This window comes from Thamnophis sirtalis, unplaced genomic scaffold (genome assembly GCF_051295495.1).
Source record: "Thamnophis sirtalis isolate CommonGarterSnake01/CBP01778 unplaced genomic scaffold, rThaSir2_p1.2 scaffold_11, whole genome shotgun sequence".
Classification (NCBI taxonomy): domain Eukaryota; kingdom Metazoa; phylum Chordata; class Lepidosauria; order Squamata; family Natricidae; genus Thamnophis; species Thamnophis sirtalis.
In genome coordinates this window covers 13,030,673-13,056,566 of record NW_028261391.1, presented here as the reverse complement: position 1 = coordinate 13,056,566, position 25,894 = coordinate 13,030,673, and the positions used below count along the sequence as shown (strand labels likewise).

Below are 25,894 nucleotides of genomic sequence, written 5' to 3'. Positions count from 1 at the left end.
ACCTATACCTACCCACCCACCCACCCACCTATCATCTATCTATCTATCTATCTATCTATCTATCTATCTATCTATCTATCTATCTATCTATCTATATCTATCTATCATCTATCTGTCTGTCTGTCTATCTATCTATCTATCTATCTATCATCTACTTACTATTATATTACACTGGTATATACATGTTGCATATTACTCTAGCAATGCAAGTCTATCACATTAGCCTGGTTGTGGTGTTATGTTGCATTTAAAAGTCTGACAGCCTATGGATAAAAGCTATTTTTCAGCCTATTTGTTTGGCTGGCTATGATTCTATATCTCCTGCCTGGTAGTAGGAAAATAAAGAAATCCTGTCTAGGGTGAAAGAGCAATTTTATCCAGTGGGGTTAGGGGGGCAACCTGGGTATATTTAAAAGAACCAGTGGTGGGATTTTAAAAAAACATTACTACCAGTTCTGTGGTATACTTCGTGGGTGTGGCTTGGTGCATGTGGTAGGGGAAGGTTACTGCAAAATCCCCATTTCCTCCCAATTAACTGGGACTTAGGAGCCAGGGAATAGATGGGGCCAGGGGCAGTCAGAGGTGGCATTTACCTCTTCTCCGAACTACTCAAAATTTCTGCTACCGGTTCTCGAGAACTGGTCAGAACCTGCTGAATACCACCTCTGAAAAGAACCCTTGGCAGGAATGTCTCTTGCTTCTTCTTCAGTGTATAGTATCTTTTGGGATATCTGTATATATTTATTGATCTCATCTTTTGTTAGTAAATGAATGGTATACTTGTCAACAATATAGAAGAGAGTTGTCATTGCCATCTCTCTAGCTTAGAGAGGGCTGTAAAGCACTGTGAAGTGATATATAAGTCTAAGTGCTATTGCTAGCTGTTTTAAACAAATAAAATAAAATAAAATCTAGTCTAGTTTATATCTTTGAAATGTTGCGGTAGTCGAAGGGATCTACTTACAAAGTCCAACCATGCTTATTCAACCCCATAGGGTTGACCAAATACTAATCTCAGCTAAATCACATCTTAGATCTATTCTGATTTCTTACCCTTTAAGGTTTAAGGTTTAAGGTTTATTATTTATAGGCCGCCCTTTTCCCTGAGGGGACTCAGGGCGGCTTACAATTTATAGGGAGGGGAATACAAAACAATAAGACATAAACAATACATAAATTAAAATAGAACACAACATTCATTCATCATTCGGGTGGGGACGGATTACAATCTTTATCCCCAGGCCTGACGGGATAGCCAGATCTTGAGGGCTGTGCGAAAGGTCTGGATGGTGGTGAGGGTATGAATCTCCACGGGGAGATCGTTCCAAAGGGTCGGAGCTACTACTGAAAAGGCTCTCCTCCACGTAGTTGCCAGTCGACACTGATTGGCGGATGGAACTCGGAGGAGGCCTAATCTGTGTGATCTAATGGGTCGTGAGGAGGTAATTGGCAGGAGGCGGTCTCTCAAGTACTCAGATCCACTACCATGGAGGGCTTTATGGGTGGTAAGTAGCACCTTGAAGCGCACCCGGAGATCAACAGGTAGCCAGCGCAGCTCGCGGAGGATAGGTGTTATGTGGGCGAACCGTGGGGCACCCACAATCAATTGCGCGGCTGCATTCTGGACTAGCTGAAGTCGCCGGATGCTCTTCAAGGGCAGCCCCATGTAGAGCATGTTGCAGTATTCCAGCCTAGAGGTCACAAGGGCTCGAGTGACTGTTGTCAGGACACCCTTGTGTCCTGTCTCTTACCCAAAGATTTGCACCCAAACCCTGGTGGTCCTTGAAACATCCAGTTACTGGTGTTTTCCTTTCAAATCATCAGACACAAGTTATCTTTATTTCAGGAAGTAAGATGTATGGTTTTAATAATTCTAATAACCTCATGAGTGTAGAAGGCTTGGTTTTGCTACAACTGAAAGGAGAAAGTTTGAATTATCCATTAATTTATCACAGGGGCTAAAACTGGCACAACATGCCATTTAGAAATGCTTTCCAATATCAGACTAAACAACTTTCAGCAACACTTTGAAGGGAGGGGGGAAAAAAACCGCGAGGGGATATGCAAACAATATTTCACTAAAAAGAAAACCATTTTCATTACCCTACAATTCCAGTTCCTGGGCCGTGTCTTTCTAAGTCAGGATTGATAATCTCATTTGGTTTATATTCAATTGTTAAATGAGTATAATCAAAGGTACTAGGAAAAAACATGGTGTTGATTTCTGAATTATATGGCAAATATTTCATTGCAATTGCTGCATGTAACTAGATTTTGGACAGCTTTTTTTTTTTACTACACTGGCTGATATTTATTCTAGAGATTTGGAATGAATGCGGTAACATTTCTCTTATAATGGGCAACAATGGATTTTTTAACACTTGTAAAATACGTTTTCTGCCCTTAAGCATCTGTGTAGTGATGGTGGTTTGTTTTTTCAGAATATAACTGAGGTCGCCATATCATAAGTAAAAAGTCCCCCCCCCCTATGTTAGCTAAACCAGATTGACTGATTATGTGCCAACAGGTCTATACTAATTCTTAGCAACCAAATTAACTGCCACAAACCAGGCCCTTCAATTCAACTCGTAATGCACCCATTACTACTTTAATCCACATCCTCATTGCTGCCTTTTGGCCTAGTCTTTTCCTTCATCCCACCTTTCCAACAAAATGAACTTCTCATTATGTGCCTTCAGTGGTGGGATTCAAATAATTCAACAACCGGTTCTCTGCCCTAATGACCAGCTGGATAGGCGGGGCTCAATGGTCATGTGACTGGGTGGGTGTGGCAACTCAACGTCACATTGATGGGCGCTTCGCCTTAGCTGTTACAATGGAATAAGGGTTAACCGAGAGGCAGTTTGTGTAAGCAGGGCAATAAAGATGAGGCTAGAAACAATACTAGAATGTTTCCTTCCTGCCTTCCTTACAGGATTAGCCCTGTAAAGTGGAAAAAAACTTGATTTCTTCCAACAACCGGTTCTCCAAACTGCTTAGAAAGCTAACAACCGGTTCTCCCAGATAGGTGCGAGCTGACTGAATCCCACCACTGTGTGCCTTAGAACAATGTACACAAAATGTGATAATGTGAGCCTAGTCATTTGTACCTTGAATCAGAACTCTGAACTGATTTGTTCTCTGATCTATTTGTTTCATTTCTTGGCATTTTAGAGTGTCATATGGATTCCGTAGAGGGGAATATCATTGCTTGCATAATTCTGATCTTTTGAGTAAGCTACCTATCTTCATTGTTACCCTACCAATTGCTAATTTGTGGCATTTTTTTCTTGAATCCCAGTTCCTTCACTAGCAATTCCAAAGGTGCTTTTTTTCAGAGGGCAACTGGACTTCCTTGTTTTTTCTTTTGAAGATGTTTCGCTTCTCATCCAAGAAGCTTCTTCAGCTCTGACTGGATAGTGGGAAATGGAAGGATCTATCCTGTCAGAGCTGAAGAAGCTTCTTGGATGAGAAGCGAAACATCTTCAAAAGAAAAAAAAAACAAGGAAAGTCCAGTTGCCTCCTGAAAAAGCACCTTTGGGACAACCATGACCTGGATGACTGAGAATGTCTACAGATTTCACTAGTGATAGTAACTTCAATATCTCCATAGACAATTCTAAGGTTATATATATATAATTACCTGGAGAAAATCTGTTTCAGTGTATTCCACCTGGACTGTGATTTTCTGCCCAGTGTACGGATTTCTCTTTAATAGCAATAGCAATAGCAGTAGACTTATATACCGCTTCATAGGCCTTTCAGGCCTCTCTAAGCGGTTTACAGAGAGTCAGCATATTGCCCCCAACAATCTGGGTCCTCATTTTACCCACCTCGGAAGGATGGAAGGCTGAGTCAACCCTGAGCCGGTGGGATTTGAACCGCTGACCTGCTGATCTAGCAGTAGCCTGCAGTGCTGCATTTAACCACTGTGCCACCTTGGCTCTTTAAGACCAACTGCTCTGGGCTTTTAATTTTTCTAAGCATATTCTGCAATTTCACATCTTCGACAAAATCAAGGTCTTTCTGCAATCGATGCAGCATAATATTGACTTCATTTTTGTATTCTTCATTTTTTAAAAAAAAATATTGTTTCAGCAATAATGTATATCATTTCTTGGCCCTTTCCAATTTTTAAAACCAATTTAAATATCTGGCATCTCACTCTCCATGAACTCTAATCTGCTGCAATCTTCTTTGGATGCTACGTAGTTAACATGTGCATTAATAATATCATATAATAGTTTGCAAAGTCTTTCCTTGTTATTGGTATGTATGCTGATTTCTTTCAATCTCTTATCCTCTAAGCCAGGGCTATCAAACTCATGGTCCACAGGCCAGATGTGTCACACCCTGGCCACGCCCATGCCTGGTTTAGCAAAGTCATTATATGACATTATTTGATTAGAAGCTTTATTAATATTTATGTTGGTTGTCATAATTAAATAGTTATTCATCAGTTCCTTCCAACTTGGTAGTGCTCAGCTGGCTTCATCTTCTAGTACATGAGACTTTTGCAATTAGAAGATATCTTAAAAGATATCTTAGATGCAGACATCTTTACCATAAACAATTTTCATACACATCTTCTGTCTTCATTTGATGTTCTTGAAATAGGGTTAGTAATCTATCCATTAGCATCCAATTCATGATTGGAGCATCCTTCTAAGTCTGGAGATATTTTTGGAAAGACTTTCCTTCCATTTTCAGTATCTTTACAGATGTTGGAATATTGCTCCTTTTCTCTTATAACACCTCTTAGAAATGCTTTATTATATTTTTCCCCGAGGCCTTTGCTTTAGCTTCTCTTCTCGGCAATTTCCACCATCTGTGCTGAAAACCCTGTTTTCTCTTTCTTGGGTTTTGTCTCCTTTCATGTTTTTTTTTCCTTTTTCCTTATCAACGAGGTTCAGGACCTCAAAACAATTCTTAATGTTGTCCTCAAAAAATGGAGGATACCTGCTCAAGATCATATTGTGGATACTGATTGCTTTTGTGATTCTGTTTTAGCTGGATGTGGAAACTAAAATAGCTCATTATTTAAAATATTAATATCTTCCAATTCAATGTCTATGTCAGCCTCTGCTTTGCTGCTGCTTCGGCTGCCATTGAAACGGGGAGGGAGGGCATGGTATTTGGGAGGGGACTGATTGTTGTGCTGGAGGAAGATTCTGGAGTTTCTACTGCCCGTCTTACTGCGCATGTGGAGGAGGTTTCCCGCCAAGGCCAACGGCACCGACATTCCATCTTGGTGATGCCTTTCGAAGTTATCTCGCACCTGACACTTGGGAGAATTATGATTGGACTGTGCATGGGATGCCAAGGGGTGGGGAATGGATTATACAATATATCATTTGCTTTCGCGCCTAAATAATCAGACTTCGCTTTGCTACGCTTCTGTTCATTTATAATTAGTAAAAGTACACTTGATTTCTATCAATGGAGTCTTGTGGTTTTCTTTCCTGATTATCCAATGAAGGGGTGCTGACAGTCTACCTGCTTAGAAAAATACCTGAGAATTTCAATTTTGATAAATATTTTTTTAAATGAGATTGATTTTTCACTCAATGTTCCACAAATCTCTGTCTTCAAGTCCTTCCAAATGGGATTAAAGTCCAATTCAAGTTAGACTAGAAGACCTCTAAGGTCCCTTCCAGCTCTATTCTGATTGATCATTATTATTATAAATTTATGACCAGTATGTCTTCTATATAATAAGGATGACCCTATAGACAAGAGAGGAGTATGGTGGCTCAGTGGCTAAGACTCTGAGCTTGTCAATCTGAAAGGTCGGCAGTTTGGCGGTTCAAATATCTAGCGCCACATAATAGAGTGTCCCATTATGTTACTTGTCCCAGCGTCTGCCAACTTAGCAGTTTGAAAACATGTAAAAATGCAAGTAGAAAAATAGGGACCACCTTTTGTGGGAAGGTAACAGCATTCTGTGCCCCTTTGGCGTTTAGTCATGCCAGCCACATGACCATGGAGACGTCTTTGGACAGTGCTGGCTCTTCGGCTTTGAAACAGAGATGAGCACCACCCCCTAGAGTTGGGAACAACTAGCACATATGTGCGAGGGGAACCTTTACATTTACCTTTATATGCAAGAGACTTTTATTCATTACCTACATATTATTTCTTTTTTTTTATCTAACATTATGTTCATGGGAGAATGGATATAAACAATATTACAAGAATGATTATATCTAAAGAACAGATAGAAAAATTCATACAAAATATTTAGATTTAGGAAAACCACATATTTATATGCACACACACACACACACACACACACAGAGAGAGAGAGAGAGAGAGAGAGAGAGAGAGAGAGAGAGAGAGAGAGAGAGAGAGAGAGAGAGAGAGAGTATAAATGTAAAGATGGATAATAGATGGATAGATGGATATATGGATAGATAGATAATTTACACTGCATGTTTCTAGTTGAGATAGATTTAAACTGCCCTATGCTTTTCCGAAATCTACAGATAAAACCTTATTTATCTGCCAATGGTTGGGCTTGAATATTCCATTACAATTCTTAATTTTTTTAAAAAAAAGATAAACTATTTTTTATTAAAAATATTTTTTAAATAAATTACTGTATTTAGCAAAAGAAATAATTTTAAGGCAACACATTTCAATGCTATTTTTCCAAGCATATTATTATGACGTGGTTTAAAAGAGACTTTCAAGTAAACTCAGCCTGTAGCTGTTGGAACCATGACCCCTGCTGCAGTCGAGAGAGACTGGCACCTCCCTTTAATACTCAGATGGGAATCTTCTAAAGAAGATTCTTCTTTAGATTCTAAAGAAAGCCTAGATCACCATGTTGGTTGGGGAATTTTGGGAATCCTCACATCTTCCACCTACCAGGGCTGGGAAACATTGGCCTTGATATTATGGTTAGATAATTTGGAATCGGTATCCCAGATACACTTTATGGTTTAAGCAATATATGCTCCAAATGCCAACTGGGTACAACTGGGCAACTTCTTTGTGTAAAACTGGAAATGTAGACAACATCCCGGACTAACAGACAGTCCCTGCTGAGTTGTGTAAAGCTATCACAATGAAATGAATCAGTAACCTAGTATGTCAATAAAGCTAAAACTGTTTTTTGTATCTTATTCCTTTATTAACAGAAGAGCCTCATAACACTGGCAATTTGCTGAAGGTGGCCTATGCTTTACGGGAGAGCGCAGAATTGTTTCAATCAGATGAGATGCGGCCAGCCAACGACCCAAAGGAAAGAGCTCCTGCCCGTATCAGGATGTTGAATGACATACTGCAGAGTCTCGAGAAAAACTTCTTAGTTTCAGGTGTTCCACCAGGGTTTTACAGGTAAAAGCAGAACTTCACATCCTTATGTCAACTACCGTATTTTTCGGAGTATAAGACGCACCGGAGTATAAGACGCACCAAGATTTTGAAGAGGCAATTTTTTTTAAAAAAAGTAGGTAGGTAGATAGAGGGAAGGAGAGAGAGAGAGGGAGAGAAATACATTAGGTAGGTAGGGAGGGTGAGTAGTTAGGTAGATAAAGGGATAAAGAGAGAGAGAAATACAGTAGGTAGGTAGGGAGAGAGAGAGAGAGAGAGTAGGTAGATAGGTAGATGTTTCCAGGTGTATTTATCCATGTACTGGAGAAGTAAATCGCTGACAATCTGCAGTCGTATACTCCAAAAAATATGGTAGTATGGTCATTTTACTTGTCTTTTGCAGCTGCCTTTCTCTGCATCTTATTATATTGTTGTACATGTAACAAGTTACCACTAAACGAAATGCAACCCATTACAAAGAAACCCAGCATGCAATTTGTTTTTAACAGTTCAGCACAAAATCATCCTTATTGAGATGTATTGCTAACAAGGAAAATCAGTGGAAGATTATTTTGGTCTTTTTTGTAGGGGACACACATTTTAAAAGCAAACCGTCTACTAGGCTGTAGCTGTTAAACATTATTATTGTTAAAGACACACCAATGAGAAATCACAGCTAATAGTTCTTTAACTGGTGTTGACCTTCATAAGCATCAAGTTCTTCCCCAAAACTAGGACATTGTTAATGTAACAGTGAACTATATGTGCACATCTCAGCAATGTAGACTTTTGCAATTGACAGATGGAGATTTTGTCAAAGCGCAGGTTTTCTAAGGACTGTCCAAGGTTTTCTGGTATGGCATCCAGTGTACTGATAACTGCTGGGGCCACCACAGTGGGTTTATGCCATAATATTTCGGTTTCAGTTTTCAGACCTTGATACTTTGTGATCTTCTTCAATGTCTTGTCTTTTACTGTCACATCTATTTATCCACATTTTCTTCTTGTCAGTCACAGTTATATGATCCAAGATTTTATCCGCTTGCATTCAGAAATCCACATTGTTTTAACCTCATTTGCGACTACTTTTTCATTCAAACATTCCCACCATTTTTTTTTCATTTCTAGGACATTTACCATTTTTGTAGATGTTCCAAGAAATCCAGTATGTATCCAGTTGATTAATTAATTTATTTTGTTTTTTGTTTTTTTTATTTTTATTCATCCTTATTACCATTGTTTCCTATCATTATTATATTATAAGAATGGCAACTCAGATGACAGAGAGGTCTTGGAGGCATTATGAAAGATGCTGGTAGTGCATTAGATTTAAGGAGGGAAAAGTACTTTGGAGACCACAGAGCTGCTTATGCAGAGTTGGGATTCAGTCTATTCAGACCGATTTGGATGAACCGGTAGCTCTGATGATCAACTGAGAGCAAACCGGTTCGCTGGTGTAGCTGCAATGTCCAAATATATTCATTCGTATCTAGGGGTGTGGTGACTCAATGGCTAAAATGCTAAGCTTGTTGATCAGAAAGGTCGGCAGTTCAGCGGTTTGAATCCCTAGTGCCAAGTAATGGAATGAGCTCCCATTACTTCTCTCAGCTTCTGCCAACCTAGCAGTTCAAAAGCATGTAATGGAAGTAGAAAAATAAGGACCACCTTTGGTGGAAAGGTAACAGCATTCCATGCGCCTTCGACATTTAATAATGCCGGCCACATGATCACGGAGATGTCTTCGGACAGTGCTGGCTCTTTGGTTTTGAAATAGAGATTAGCACTGCTCGCTAGAGTCAGGAATGACTAGCACATATGTTTAAGGGGAACCTTTACCTTACTAGAACACATGGATGGCTCATTTCTTTACCACAGCAAAGCCACCTAGCCGTCAATCACCTAATATTGTCAACCAGTATTCACAAGTTCAACTGTGGTGGAATTACCAACTAAAAGAATGGGGGAAAATGTAGCAGCTAAAGCTTCTGTGAGGGAGGAAATGACATAGGCTGGATTTGTGAAGACTTCATCTGCCAGTTTATATGGGAATACAATCAATCTGGCAAGCTTCTTGTAAACAGGTTATCAAAAATAAAGAAACTGCTTATTCGTGGCTTACTCTAACACTCAATATTTTAGAGCTTTAGAAGCCCCATATCCTCAGCCAAAAGGATCTGGCAGCTTCTGTTAAAAACTCCGGAGAGAACATTCTATAATATCCTGACATTAATACGTGTGGATATTCATAAAGGTCGAAACATTGCATTAAACAATAGACTTTGTTTGATTTCTCTTCTTAAGGTGGAAGCATATTGAACTGGCCCGAGATTATTATTTCTGAAAAAATATACATTCCATTGAATCTACTGAGAATGGATTGTTTGTCTTCAATATTTTAGATGGCTTCTACATTTTTTAAAAAAATAAGAATTTCCATATAGCAAATGGGAAAGAAATGGAAGGGGAGAAAAAAGACAACACTCCCACACAGGAGACCTTGTTCTGCACTGTGTTTCATTCTGGAGCAGAGATTTATAACTGAGTTATAAACCTCTGAAATAGTGGTTTATAATGGAAATGCTGGCAGACCTTTAACTATAGCAGCAAAAACAGTGCTGTAATAAATACAAAGCTTCATTGGTAAACAGAAATTTAGGATGCTGTTTGCAGGCTTGACCTTCAGGCTCCAACTGTGCTTAGATCATTAAGATTCCATAAATACTATAATTTACTGCCTTGTGAAGATAGAATATATTTTCATAATAAAGCACATATTCTTCAAGGGGTGTGGAACCAGTACAATTATTGTCTTTTATATAGTCATTGAGACTTACATTATTCAGTTTAGTCATTGTACTTGACGAAAGTACAGGGATAACTCACAGACGCTATTAGACATCAACATCTTCCAACATTGTGGATTCTACAGTTTTAATTCATGGAAAATATATGAATGGAATCTAACCAAACAACCTGCAAGTAAGGAAAAATTTCCTGTAAGCGACAACAATTAACCAGTGGAATAGCTTGCCTTCAGAAGATGTGGGTGCTCCATCACTGGAGGCTTTTAAGAAGAGAGTTGTCTGAAATTGTATTGGGTCTCCTACTTAAGCAGGGACGTTGGACTAGAAGGTCCCTTCCACCAGGAGGAGGAGGAGGAGGAGGAGGAGGAGGAGGAGGAGGAGGAGGAGGTGGAGGAGGAGGAGGAGGAGGAGGAAGAGGAGGACCTAGCAGATGTACTCATTACTGAAACGCGCTCTACATGGGGCTGCCCTTGAAAAGTGTTCGAAGACTTCAGTTAGTCCAGAATGCAGCCGCACGAGCGATTGTGGGTGCACCCAGGTACACCCACGTCACAACTATCCTCCGCGAGCTGCACTGGCTACCCATTAGTCTCTGGACCCGCTTCAAGGTGCTGGTCGTTACCTATAAAGCCCTACATGGCATCGGACCTGGACCTGAGAGACCGCCTCCTGCCGATTACCTCCCATAGACCGATTAGATCTCACAGGTTAGGTCTCCTCCGGATTCCATCTGCCAGCCAATGTCGGCTGGCGACTCCCCGGGGGAGAGCCTTCTCTGTTGCAGCTCCAGCCCTCTGGAATGACCTCCCCGTGGAGATCCGGACCCTTACTACCCTCCCGGCCTTCCGCAAAGCCACCAAGTCCTGGCTGCTCCAGCAGGCCGGGGGGCTTGTGAAACATCCAGCCCCACGGAAACTGTGAATGTTGCATTTTTTAAAGTGTTGTCTTTGTCTATTTATCCCCCTTCCCTTGTCTATTGTGAGCCGCCCGGAGTCCTTTGGGAGTGGGCGGCATACAAGACAAATAAACTAAACTAAACTAAACTCGTACAATATGCTAAGTTGGGTTAGTGTTAATGTTAGTTTGACTTTACACAGCTTAGTATGCTGTGAGAACCCACACTCTTAACACTGTATGAGTACATCTGCTAGGTTTTTCACTAGGTTTTCAACTTAGTTAAGAGTATTGTCCTAACCCAACCTTTTCTTGCTTTGAGCTTGCATCTCTTTTTTAACTGATCCAGTCAATATAATACAACCACTGAGCAAAACGATGACGAAAGCCTGAAATTTAAATTCAAATACTACACAAGGCACTATTCTTAACAACGAACCAAGAAATGATAGCCATAACTGTATGTATTATTGCAACTCTTTATACTTTATACATCATGTCTTCGGTACATGCATTCAGTAGCTCCAGAGTGTAAAATTACAACATTAATATTACATTTTTCATGAAATTCAGCACATTGTGTTCGATGACTACAAGAATACTTGAAAAAGCTATTAGTAAGAAATGGAATGGTGAAGGACATCTTGTTTAAAATATTACTGGCTGCTCTCAAAAGTGTGATTTGAACTATAGCAAAATTATGAAGTGCAAACAGTAAACATCACTCTCTTGTCTGCAGCCAAGCAACTGAAGTTCTGCTCATAATAATACTCTACTTTGTAACTGAGAGAAGGTTTGTACTAGCCGTTTGCCTGTCCTTTTGTAAGCAACTGCTACTTATACAGGAAATTCTGCCATGATTCATGGAATAGAATCTTATTTTAATAGCAGTCAAATAGGTATACTGTAGGTACATTGTAAGTACACTTTGTCAAGGACCTTGGAATAGTCATATCAAATGATCTAAGTGGCAGAGATCACTGTAACAGCATTACCAAAAAGGCATTAAGAGTTGTTAATGCCAATCTTGTCATCTAAGCATCCTTTTCTTCTACTTACTTGAGTACAGTAAATAAATGAATGGCTATAAATTAAGGACTACTTCTATTCGGCAGGTCTTTTGCAAAACCTTCATTTCCAGCATAATCAAGCATGTTGAACAGAAGAAAAAAGTAAAGTATTAAACAAAACATCAAAATCATCTCTGATTCCACAAAAATCACAATGAGTAGTTTCTAACAATGAAGTTCTCATTTAATCATGATATTGCAACACAGAAGTAGAAGTGGCCTAACTTCTGAAGTCTTCTTGCAGAATTAAACACTGTGGGTGAGATGGGCATTGGGAACGGTTACACAAAGACCTATTACAGTGTTTCTCAGCAATTTTTAATTGTGTGGACTTCAACATCCAGAATTTCCCAGCCAGCAACCCTTTACCTAATAGCTTGAAATATTTGGGCACAGGAACAAGAAATCACTTGGTGGTATTTGCGATAGTCTCGATGATTAAGTGCTACCTTTGTGAAGAACTATTAGGAAGAGGTAGAATATGTCTGAACTTAGGACTCCATCCCTGACCTAAAATATAATAATACTTGACACTCAATATTTTAGAGAGGAATTTTTGGATTGATCTCAGAAGTAGAACTTCCTTCTGAATGTTTAAACTAAACCCGTTTTCCAGCAGGTTCCCCCAGTGTGTTCACTGGGCTGAAATAAATTGCCATTCCTATTTTGCCTTTAGGATCCATATAACAGATACAGTATCTTCTGTACTAAACAAAATATACTGGAATTTCCTAGTTGCTTTATTATCCTCACACTCTTCACTCCTTTCCAACTCATTAATATCCTTTCTAGATTGTGTGCTTACTGATTGGAATATGCTAAATGAGGGGTTAGACTCAATAATGTGTATCTACCCCCTGCTGTTTATGTATCCATTACCAAAGTGCTGTCAATAAAATCCTGCAAAAGATTGTCTAGGAAGTGGCTTCTTCTTTGTCCATTCCCCAAATCCAACGAACAAAAATACATTTCTGCAACAAACATTTCTGCAACAAACAAAAATAAATTTCTGAAAGCTGCTCGCAAATATAGGTCATTGCATTTTAAATCAGACTTTGCATAAGAGAAATTACTTTTAAAAACCTATTTGAGGCAAAATATCTGTAATAAGGAATGACAGCTGAGTATTTTATGTTAAAGATTTGTACCGTTGGGAATTTATGCTAAAACTATGTGTAGTGGAAGTTTATAAGAAAAGCAACATATGCTGAAAGATGCAGATAGATATAGGCATAGATTTTTTTAATGGATTGTATTTTTTAAGCAAGACATTAATTAAATTAGTATGGAACACTAATCAAATTATGTTGAATGTACATATCTACATGGGATATCTGCAGTGATAAGCAAATAGTTCTTTCATTTATTTTTGAGATACCCCGCCCCCCAAATGTATTTCTCCTAATATGAACTGTAAAAAATTTGCTACTAGTATAAAAGAGCAATGGTGCAAAACTAAATATATGCATCGCTTCAAACTCGATTGCAGAAAATACAACTTCAGCAACAGAGTGGTCAATGTCAGGGTTCCACCACAAATGCGCGAACGACAAAAGCGTGTCTGACTAAACCGTGGTGACAAAACCGCACCAACAAAACCGCGCCGACGAATGAGCGCTGAAGCGCGCCGACAACAGCGCACCGACAGAAGCGCGCTGTAACATAACCCTAAACCTAACCCTAAACCTAACCCTAAACCTAACCCTAAACCTAACCCTAAACCTAACCCTAAACCTAACCCTAACCCTAACCCTAAACCTAACCCTAAACCTAACCCTAAACCTAACCCTAAACCTAACCCTAAACCTAACCCTAAACCTAACCCTAAACCTAACCCTAAACCTAACCCTAAACCTAACCCTAACCCCAAACCTAACCCCAAACCTAACCCTAAACCTAAACCTAAACCTAAACCTAAACCTAACCCTAAACCTAACCCTAAACCTAACCCTAAACCTTACCTTAACTTAAATCGCGCTTCTGTCGGCGCGCTGTTGTCAGCGCGCTGTTGTTGGCGCGCTTTTGATATTCGCGCTTTTGTCATGCCACGAATGTCAGGAATGCTCTACCTGACTCTGTTGTTACATTGTTGTTAGAGCCAAGGTGGCGCAGTGGTTAAATGCAGCACTGCAGGCTGACTGCTAGATCAGCAGTTCAGCGGTTCAAATCTCACCGGCTCAGGGTTGACTCAGCCTTCCATCCTTCCGAGGTGGGTAAAATGAGGACCCGGATTGTTGTTGGGGGCAATATGCTGACTCTGTAAACCGCTTAGAGAGGCCTGAAAGGCCTATGAAGCGGTATATAAGTCTACTGTTATTATTATTATTATTATCCTCCAATCCCCACAGATTCAATCTCAAACTGTCTACCGTGGACCTCACCCCATTCCTAAGAGGTCCGTAAAGGGGGCGTGCATAAGCGCACCTGTGTGCCAACCGTCCCTATCTTACTGTCCCCATTTATCTGTATTTACTTCCTTTGTTCATGTTTACGTTCATACCTATACTTGTTATCTTGTACATGTTTGACAAACAAACAAACAAGCAAATAAACAAGCAAACTTTACTGTCACTTTAAATGTGCACTAATTGGCATAGATTAAAATGAAATTTCATTACATACAGTCTCAAAGGGTCATCACCTTCAATATATACTATGTAAACATAACAAAAAACAAATATAAGATAAATAAATATTAGGCATATACTCACATACCCACATATCTTATTATATGACACAGAGAAACAACAGTCTAGTTCAGATGTATACATGTACATATTATCTGTTATTCCTTCTATATCCATCTTAAGCTTCAGTTCTCTCCTGTACTATAGCATAAGGTGGACTAGTAGAGCTCTACTAAGGACATATTCAATCAGTGATGGGTTACGACCGGTACGCCCCGGTCCAGGCGTACCAGTGCCTGCCGGGAGCACCAGGTACCGTTCCAGCATGGCCCGACAAAACCGCGCTAGTCAAATAGCGGTGATAAAACCATGTCGCTAAAGCCGCAACGTCATCACCGCAACGTCATCACCGCGGCGACAACAGCGCGGCGACAGAAGGGCACTTTAAAACAGTGCAGCGGCAGAAAGCTGATTTAAATTAAGGTAAGGGTTAGGATTAGGTTTAGGGGTTTGGTTTAGGGTTAGGGTTAGGGTTAGGGTTAGAGTTAGGGTTAGGGTTAGGTTAGGGTTAGGTTTGGGTTAGGTTTAGGGTAGGTTTAGGGTTAGGGTTACGTTTAGGGTTACGGTTAGGGTGCTGAGTGCTTCGGAAGGCGCGGATTTGCCCTCCGCGGTTATGTCATCGCGGTAGGGTCGCCTTTTTCCTTAGCGCTTCGGACGGCGCAGATTTGCCCTCCGCACTTATGTAGGCGCGGATAAGGGCTTCGCGGTTTTGTTGGTGAACCCCATTCCAGTAGAGTGTTCCAGAGGTCCTACCTGCCCACCCACGCTCCTTACTGGTCTTTGAAATTTTGGGGTTTTCTGTGCATGTGCACGGAACATACAGCGCCTGCGCAAAGCTCTGCCGAGCAGCTGGAACATTGTGGAGGCGTAGCGGAACATCGTGGGCAGTAAGTATGCATGCTCAGGCTGTGTGTGTGTGTATGTGCACACTGGACGCATTCATGTGGTGGACGCCCGGCCCCGTTACTCTTTACCTGTTGCACCGGGATCCGGAACCCACCACTGTATTCAATCTAGGAGATTAAAAATAGGGGCATCTGTCCTGTGAAACAGCTTCCATAAAAGAGTAAAATCCTGGGCTGAAGTAAAGAACATTGGGGAGATGTTAAATTTAGGATCTAGCCCAGCTAATTGGTGCCAGAGTTAAGTAATTTGTGTGCCTGGTTGTATTTAGTTCTGCTTTCTTCTTACATGCACTTGGGATCATTTGCAGTATAGTAGCAAGTTTCTAGTATTCTATTATCAGGTCACCACTTTCTTCTTGTGATGGCTTGTACTCTGTTTGGCTTTCCTTTCAATTCTAACATTCATTAAAATCCAGTCCTCTAAAGTCCAGTATAAAGGCCTGCCTCTTCTCAGTACCTCATCACCTGGTTATTATAAGTTCAAGGATAACATGATTGCTTTTCCCCAGCTTCTGGTCACTTTCATTTCTTCAATGATTTTACTCTATTTGTGAAGTCCATGTCCAGACAGCAGAGTCTTTTGTTCTTTTTTCTACCTTCTGACTAAGTCATTATTACTCTTGTTTCTTTTTCTTTGACCCAAACAGGATTTCCATGTTCTGATGAAATTATGATGAATTTCTTTCTCTCTCTCTTTCTTTCTTTGTGTATGTATGTGTGTGCCTGTTCCAGTGGTGGGTTCTAGATCCCATTGCAACCAGTATGGTGCAATGTGGCCCGGCATCCACCACATGAAAGCACGCAGTACGCAAATGCGCCCTTACCTCCTGTGATGCTCTGCAATGCCTCCGCGACACTCCAGCTGTTCGGTGGAGCATCGCGCAGGTGCTGTACGCTCCATGCATGTGCGCAGAAGTGGCAAAGAGCTCAAATACAGGTAAGGAGGGTGGGTGGGTGGCCCTCCGGAGCACCGTACTGGAACAGTATCTGGTGCTCCCGGCAGGCACTGATATGCCCGTACTGGGGCGTACTGCCTGCAACCCACCACTGGCCTGTTCTGCTTTTGGTTGGTTTAATTTCTGCTGGCAAACAATATGGAAACACTAGGGATTTTCAGCTTGAGAATTTAATTGTTTAAACATCATTTTGCTAGTTCAGATAGCTAACCCTTTCTGTCAGGAAGTTGACTCTTTGAAAATCAATAGTTAAAATATTTATAACTTCAGGCTTTTCTAATACAGTAACTCATTTGACCTAAAAGACAATACTTCACTGCAAATATTTTAATTACAATAGCTTGATATAAGTGGCAATATAGAGCTGTTACGTTTAGAAACCATCAATAACCAATATCTCAATGATAAGATCAGTAACTACAAACAAGCTTCTGTGAAAAGGTAATTTGTTCACTGTTACTGATTTTTCCAGTAATATACTGTATTTCTGCGAGAAAATACAATGTTAGGACTGAATCAAACATCCTCCTGATTCTCTGCTATTTTCACAGGCTTCTAAATGAAGATTGTTCTGAGTAATTTGAGTTGAAATGTTTGCCAGATCATCAAAACTTTGTAACTGTCACTTTTTAATTTTGCTGTTATCTGGTTTATAACACTTGTTTTAATATGGTTTTTAACTTGTTTTTATCTATAACTTTTATATGATTTTATTGCTTTATCAGCAAACTACCCAGAGGCAGGTGTGATATGAGGATAGATAGATAGATAGATAGATAAATAGATAGATAGATAGATAGATAGATAGATAGATAGATAGATAGATAGATAGATAGATACAGCAATAGCAATTAGACTTATATAAAGCTTTACAGTGCTTTAAAGCCCTCTCATTTGGATTGGATTGGATTTATTTCATTTATATGCCGCCCTTTTCCCCGAAGGGGACTCAGGGCGGCTCACAATTCAATCAGGGAAGGAGATACAGACAGGGGAATAAAAAGACAAGACATAACAATACAAAATTTAAAAACTCACACAACCATACCATTCGAGAAGGGGGGCAAAAACTCTTTAGCCCCAGGCCTGTCGGAACAGCCAGGTTTTAAGGGCTTTGTGGAAGGCCTGGAGGGTGGTGAGGGTCCGAATCCCCACGGGGAGCTCGTTCCAGAGGGTCGGAGCAGCCACAGAGAAGGCTCTCCTCTGGGTAGTCGCCAGTCGACATTGGCCAGCGGATGGAATTCGGAGGAGGCCTAATCTGTGGGATCTGATCGGTCTATTGGAGGTGATTGGAGGTAATGACAGCCTTTAAATAGATAAAGTGGGAAAATGGATCTGGTCACCTGTGTACCTCAACCTTCAACCGCAATGACTTATGACTGGAACTCTAACTCCCATTGTGGTCATAAGTTGAGGACTACCTGTAATTCTCTTCACAAGTCATTTCATGACATTTTCCTAGTCCAGAAATCAGGTATTTTCTCATAAACATATTATTTGCCATAAACATTGCGTCTCTTTGCTCTCAGCATCGGCTTCAGGTATAAAATTTGGGTTATCGTAACTAAGTTACACACCGCTTTTTTTTTCCTTCCTAAAATTTATTAAACGAGGGTATGATTCAGCATGATTAGGAATAATGAGGAAAGAGCAAAACCACAGCAGACATTTGTAAGAGCATTATCAAATTAGTCATTATTACTTAGGGACCTTCTGCTGAATTTGTTTCTGTCAACAGTGATAAAATGGAAAATCAAACTGACTTTAAGCACATTCTAATGTTGGCATTTACATGGAGATTTTGTTGACGTGTTGTCAACAAAATTCAGATTCACAACCGCTGCGAAATGCGGTTTGAAGGCTATGTCTGTTTCTGAGGTTTTGTCTCATGAAATACAAATTAATAATTAATATGTATGAGGAAATGTAAATTGGGATGAGACAATGACCTAATTCCTATTTAAATAGGATTTCTATTCTGCACATCAGCTTTCTTTAAGTTATGCATTTATTTCTTTATTAAAAAAATATTTCTGAGCCAAAATATCCTAGGGCAATGTACAGAGATTTGACTACAGCTATTATTATAAACACACTTGCACAATATAATAAAACAGGCATAGACTATAACGGACCATCTTTCCCAACAAATTGCTTTTGATATGTTTTTATCTATCACTTCTAAATGCGGTAGACTCTCAGAAGTCAAGCTGAACTATTAAAATGAGAAACTCTAGAAGCCTACAAACAAAATAAATCAAGTTTCATTGAAAGCTAATGGCTAATTGAAACTAGAAAGACGACACTGGTAGGGTGATGCCTGTTGGAATCAACCAGTGAATGATGAACAAGAAGCAGGAGAACCATCAGTCAGGTCTCTCTTGGTGTCCATACGCTGCACTGACATCTTGTTTGGTCCTGTTGGCCATCTCTTACCATGTGGACTGGAATTTCTGCAGTTAGTTTAAGAAGCAGCTGGAAGCCATGCAGAATTGCCTTTCAAGTTGCTAAATTTGGGGAAATATACCAACCTTTTAGAATAAACACAGTTTCAGGCATGCAAGCCATCTTTTCTTTTGGATCTGAGGCCTGCCACACTTTATATTATTCCACTATGCATTTTGCTATTGTGGGAAAATGGGAGAGGGGGTTTCTATGGAGTTGGGTGATACGTAGCCATAACAAAATACGTTCAAAAAGCCAAAGTCATCCTTCGTCTCTGCACCTGGCTGGAACTGGATGGGTGAAAGCTGCCAGCGTGGCAGTGGAAGATTGGGCCATGTGATGGACTTGTGGGTGTAGGGGGCAGGATCTTGAACTTTCAACTGGGTGGGAAAACCTGGAAGCTTTCAGATTTGGGTTTTCCCAGATGTGCCAACATGACATCTCTAATAAATTGGAACTTTGAGGAATCCTTTGCCTTGGACTCTGATTTACTTTTGGATGCTATTTGGAATCCTGAGATCCTTCCTCCTCCTCTCTTCATTTCTGAAGATGTTACCATTGCCTTATTTTTGAAGTTCAGAGTGAAGGCAATTGCTTATCCAACCAGAAATAATAGAAAGATACAATATGAACAGGTTCAGGGAAACTCAGAATTTTTGTATTATCTTATAATTATTCTGAGAGGAAACTCCTGGGCTTAATTGACCAAGAAAGATTGAATATGTTCTGTGAGGATGAAGTATACACTGTTGTTATCCTTTAGTGTTTGAGAAGAAGTCCTAAGGAAGAAAGAAATGAAATGAAAAATTTTGAAAGACGTCTTTACTAACAAGGAGCAATACACGTGGCAGCTATTTCTTAGGCCCGTGCCAGCTTTTAGATTTGATTCCAAAAAGTGTTTTGGAGTATGTTAGATCAAGAACTCCATATCTGTCCATGTGGATTCTACCGTAGCTTCTTTCTGAGATCTCGTGGCTTCTACACACTTCCAAACACCTTTCCGAAATTGCAACTAAAGCTCCACAGCTGTACTATTTACAATATTCATTAGGTTATTAAATACATCCCTTGGATCACTTCCCATATAAAGGCATCATGGAGTGTTTTATAGTCAAATTATAAAATTCAATAATAAACTTTAATTAATGAAATAAAACATTCATTAAAAGGGAGAGAGAATGGAAACAATAACAAAACAGAAACAAACCATTCGTTCAATATTCATGCAGGAAAGGTCTTGGTAAAGTAATGAGGCTTCACCAGGTACCTAAGTATCAAACCCATCTGGTAGATCTCCAGGAAGATTAGAATTAGTTTTATTAACGTTAGCTGTAAGCAACATATTGCAATCTGATGGTGTTATGCCTTCAGAGGTGATATTCAGCCAGTTTGGACTGGTTTGCCCGAACCAGTAGTAGAAAATATGGGTGAACTGGCCCACCCACACCAGCTCTACGCCATCCTATATAGGCACGTTTTTGAGGCCGGGGGGTGAATGCACAAGCCAAACACATGTGTGGAAGGCCAGGTGAATGCACGGAAGGAGCATGTGAGCGGCAAACTGGTGGTAACAAAAGGTGAAACCCACCACTGTGTTTCTCCCCCAGACATATTCTCCAGTGAATCTGGGAGCTGTCTCCATATTATCTGTTTCTCGGGCCTTTAAAAAATGTTTCAGCCCCCTTTACCCAGGCAGGAATTCTTGCATATTGCTTGCCTTTTCTTTATAACAAAGGATTTCATACGCAACTTGTGATTTTGGGAAGAAAAAAAGCATTCCAGAGTTGAGGTGCCACCAAAGAGAAGGTTATCTGTGAGTAACTGCAAGATAACACTTTGTCAATCTCAGGACTGACCTTCTCTGATGAATTTGTCAATCAACTAAATCAGCATTAGCTGACACAGTCCCAAACATGTCTTTGAATGGTAATTGGCAGCCATTGCCAATTACCATTCAAAGACATTAATGGAAAACCATCCATTAATTTCAGAGGTGAGATTCACTTACCTTCCCTATCGGTTCGCAAATGTGAGCATGGAAGTGCATGCGCAGTGCTCGCGTATTACGTTGGGGTGTGTGGGCGGAGCCTCCTGCAACCACCGCTACTGGTTCGCCTAAACCAGAGAGAACCAGCTGAATACCACCTCTGATTCATTGTCTTCATTTTTCACATTTCTGCATAACTTGTTTTGAGATTTTAACAGATACCTCCTTCCAAGTATGTATTCAAAATCATAAGGCAACTAGCAGCAATTTTTCCTGTTAGGTTTGTAGGTCAGCAGCTGTTGAAAGGTGACATGTTTTCCCTGCCACTATACAGGCTAGAATTTTAACAAAAGAAAAAAGTGGAGAAACTCAGGAAAATGGGATTGTGTGCCTCTTGCTTAAAGTTGTCATTGCGATGTGGAATTATGATATCAATTAAAAGAATGAGGAGTGATGGCAGTGTCCTTTTCATTTCATTCCTTCATATACACATCCTGTTTAATTTCCTAATCAGTCTGTATTTTAAAGAACAAAACCACAAAATGCTCAATTTTCTGTAACATACACATAATTATATCATTAACACTTTACATGAAAAATGCATTCTTTTTTCAGTCTTGTCCGAATTATGCCATTTTTTTTAGACAAGCATTCAAGCTGAAAACAACACTGCAAACTTCAGACAAGTCCCACACTCTGAAAAATCCTTATATTGCAATCCACAGATTAATCTGAAAATATTAAATTGGTTTGCTTTACTGTGAAATAAAGAATATCCCAAATTCTCCCCATTCTTAACCATGAATGTGGCAAAGAAGAAATATATCAATTGCCATGTGTGTATGATATAGTCTTCCTTTTGTTCCTGACCCAGGTAGCTGTAGAAATGGTGTTCTTATGTTACATTATATATTCATTCATTCATTCATTCATTCATTCATTCATTCATTCATTCATTCATTCATTCATTCATTCATCCATCCATCCATCCATCCATCCATCCATCCATCTATCTACCATCTAGCTAGCTACCATCTAGCTATCATCTAGCTATCATGTATATATCCCTCTCTCCCCCTCTCCTCTCTCTATGGATTTATTGATCTGTCTATCGATCTAGTAAAGATTTTACCTATCCTCCCATCATGTCTGACTCTATGGGATGGTGTTTATCTCCGAAGATATTTCTATGGTCATGTGGACAGCATGATATCATGCCACAGTGCAGAGCATGTGGTGAAACATGGAACATTGTTACCTTCCCATCAAAGTGACACTTATTTATCTGCTCCATTTTCATGCTTTCAAACTAGGTGTTCTGCAGGAGCTGGAGCAAGAACAGGTGCTCACCCTATTGCACAGGTCTCTAACCTGGGCTACTGGGTTTAAGAAACTCAGTTTCTTAACTGCTGAGCCAATGCTCTTCTATACATACACACACACACCCCAAAAAATCCCACACAGAAACAGTGGCGCAGTGATTAGACTGCAGTACCGCATGCTGATCACTGGCCGCCAGCAGTTTGCCAGTTCGATTCTCACCAGGCTCAAGGTTGACTCAGCCTTCCATCCTTTCGAGGTTGGTAAAATGAGGCCCCAAAGTGTTGGGGGCAATATGTTTGCCCTGCAAAACCACTTAGAGACGGCTGTAAAGCATTGTAAAGCAATATATTAATCTAAGTGCTATTGCTATATTGAAATATCTATTTCTTCTCATCTATGTTCTTGACATATGATATAGCATGTGATGATTGCGATTCAGATGTGAAAATATTCTCCATTAAAGAAACTTTATCATTACCCCAACTATCTGTAGGTAATGTAGGAAGCATTGATTGTATAACATTCAATGATAATGCTATTCAAATAGCTTGTTGAATGCTAATAGGAAATTCAAGCAGTCAAGTAATCGGATGGAAAACCTGAAGCTCCCTGCCCTATTCACAGAGCAACTGAAATAGTTCATGCAGATAAGGATAGAGGTTTGCAGTCTCCTTGCTCCTTCTATTTAAGAGTTTAATAATCTTTCCTTTCTCCCCAATGACATAAAATGCAAAGGATATGCTAAGAGCCATTAGCCTAGCAAACAACCATTCAATTTATGCCTTGTGTTAGTATTCAAATATATATTTAGCAAAAAGCTGATTATACAGTTTTAATAACCTTGCATTTTGGCACTTGATTTGTTTTATTAAGCGAGGTGAGTAAAGATGCAGAAGAGGGAGAGGATTTTTTTAAAAAAATAAAATAAATATATTTGAATATGGATGAATACGGTTTCTGTCAATGCTGCTTGCCTTGTAATTGGCAAGCCTACATTTCAGTATCCAATCATTGTCTATAAAATACTACTGTAATTTGCAATTTATTGATTACGTTTATCATTGCTATACAAATGTCTCTGAATGAAATGGGGGCAGGAGGGAGGATCATTTCAGCAAGTAGCTTTTAAACTGGAATCTAAAACTCTAATCTTTCCATTCCTTTTAAATAATCTTAGTGAATTCTCATATTCAATTAAGTCTACTTAATTATTTAGCTAGCCTAACTAGTTTAGATTTAGTTATTTAGGTTTATTGAATTCTGCCTACAGCCTAATTTGAACATCAGCTTTGAAGTATGATAGCTGATGGAACATGATCCTGAGCCGTGAAACGTATCAAGAGATACTTATTCAGCAGACTTCATTCATGAAATCACTTAATGGGAAGGCAGGATTAAAAGCTTCATGAGAAAGGTTTTATACCCAAATACTGGGTTTGAGGAGTCTTTATTTCTCAATCAAATCAGAATATTTATATTTGGTTCACGACCAATAAACACAAGTACACAATTTAAAGTATAGTGCTAAAAAAAATATCTTGTAGCTAAGATGTTATAGAACAGGGATCTCCAAACTTGGCAACTTTAAGACTTGTGGACTTCAACTCCCAGAATTCCACAGCCTGAGGAATTCTGGGAGTTGAAATCTACAAGTATTAAAGTTGCCAAGGTTAGAGACTCCTATTATAGAGGTTATCTATGTTAGGTCTGGAGTTCAATTTGATTTGAAATCAGACAGGTAGAAGAGTACATCATCATCAATCCTTTATACTTGTGACTCTTTTGGTCTTTCATATGTGGAGGACAGAATGAGGCAACTTGTCACAGCCACAGTCAACTCTCTATGGTCAACTTGGTGTGGCAAATTTGCCACCACAGGACTACTTTCCAGGGCCAACTCACTTCCAGACTCGCTGCAGGGCAATTAAACAATTCAATTTAATTATTTAAAATAATTGCAAAAATTGTTTTAATTTTTGTCATTCACATTTCATTTTGTCACTCCTTTCTCATTATTTAATGATTGTATTCCACTATTTCTTTGATGTTAATGTAACTCTTGCCCTGTGGCAAGCTGCCTGGTGGCGAGTTGTCCATGGCGATTTGTTCTGCAGTGAGTTGGCCTGGTGAGTTGGCCATAATGAGTTGTTGTTGACCCTTTGGAAGGATAGTATTATTGCTATTTTTCAGAGCCAGCAGATTTTTCATAGCAAAGGTTAACCACATGAGATGTAGTACTAAATGTGTATCCAGGTAGACCTTTAGTATCCATGGCTTGTTGTCACCAAAAAAAAAAAAAAAAATCTGGTGTCACCTTCACTGAGTTGCTGGATGATCACTAATGCCATTAATACTGATCTCTAAGAGAAGACATGGTCAATGTTCAATCTTTGTCCACCATTATCTTCATGACAATCAGTACTGTTCATCTGGTTGACTTTTGTGCTAATATCTGTTGTTTGTCCATCCCATCAGTTGTGTGACTTCCTTAGGGCATAGGACAATTATTTACAATGGGTTCTCCTGAAGGAAATTATTTGTTGAGTGACACTAAATCTATTGGTCTGGTCCAATGATTTAGGGACAGAATATTCTGGGGCCATGAAGTGTTTATATTTTTGCAGAAACTCAGTGCATTTTCAGTGTGATATCTACTTATATGAAGGTCGATGCTAAGTTTGCCCTCTCCTGAAAAACTGCAACATTTGACAATGTGCTGACGCTTGAGTTCAATCTCCAAAACAGCTCAGTATTGCGACCAAAGTAAAATTATTTCTTACCTTATGGAATATTGTACTTAGGACATTTTGAAAAACATAGCATTGCCATTTTGAAGATTGGATTTAATGCGGACTAGTCATATGCCACCCCCATTTCAGCTGATAAAGGACAATATTTTAAGAACTATTATTTTGATCATGCACAATAATATTTTTCAGTGACATAAATGACTCATAATTACTTTTCTTCTTTTAATAAAATTCCTTTTGTATGTTGCTTTCCCATCATTTTTTTTCCAGCCTGAGTTGTCAGTCTTGAAAAAAAGGTTTTATCATCTTCAGAATTGCTGTCTGGAGATATTAATTATTTTCCTGGTTTGATGCTGTACTTTCCGTGGTGTCACTAAAATGGACCTATTAAGAATGAGTGATAGATATAGTAATTTCATTAGCACCATCAATAATGCATTGCACTTACCTTTTAAGAATCTTTCTGAATAGATTACAGTGACTGGGAATTATATTTACGTGATCAAAATAGTTAAGGTTGAAGAGAAATATTATGAAGCAATTAGTCAACTGGAACTGGATTGATGTTCTTTTAATAACATAATGAAAAAATTATGGTGTTTCAATAGTCCATGTATCATTTGGAGAACTTAATATAAACTTGCCACATAGTATTTTCTACACCAGTGATGGGCAACCTTTTTGGCGTGGTGTGTCAAAAATCGGCAAAAAATCGAGCATAACTCGCGTTGTGTGTCACTTCAACAAAAACATAAT

General features: G+C 39.4%; 1 protein-coding gene across 5 annotated transcripts in view; it reads left to right on the top strand.

The window, feature by feature from the left end:
- The window catches only part of NAALADL2 (N-acetylated alpha-linked acidic dipeptidase like 2), an 897,010-nt gene that overhangs the window by 859,035 nt on the left and 12,081 nt on the right, over positions 1-25,894 (top strand). For all 5 annotated transcript variants that reach the window (XM_087725225.1, XM_087725222.1, XM_087725221.1 and 2 more), the window contains exon 13: positions 7,143-7,341. In XM_087725225.1, coding sequence (XP_087581351.1) covers positions 7,143-7,341 — 199 coding nt within the window. The remainder of the gene's footprint in view (positions 1-7,142; positions 7,342-25,894) is intronic.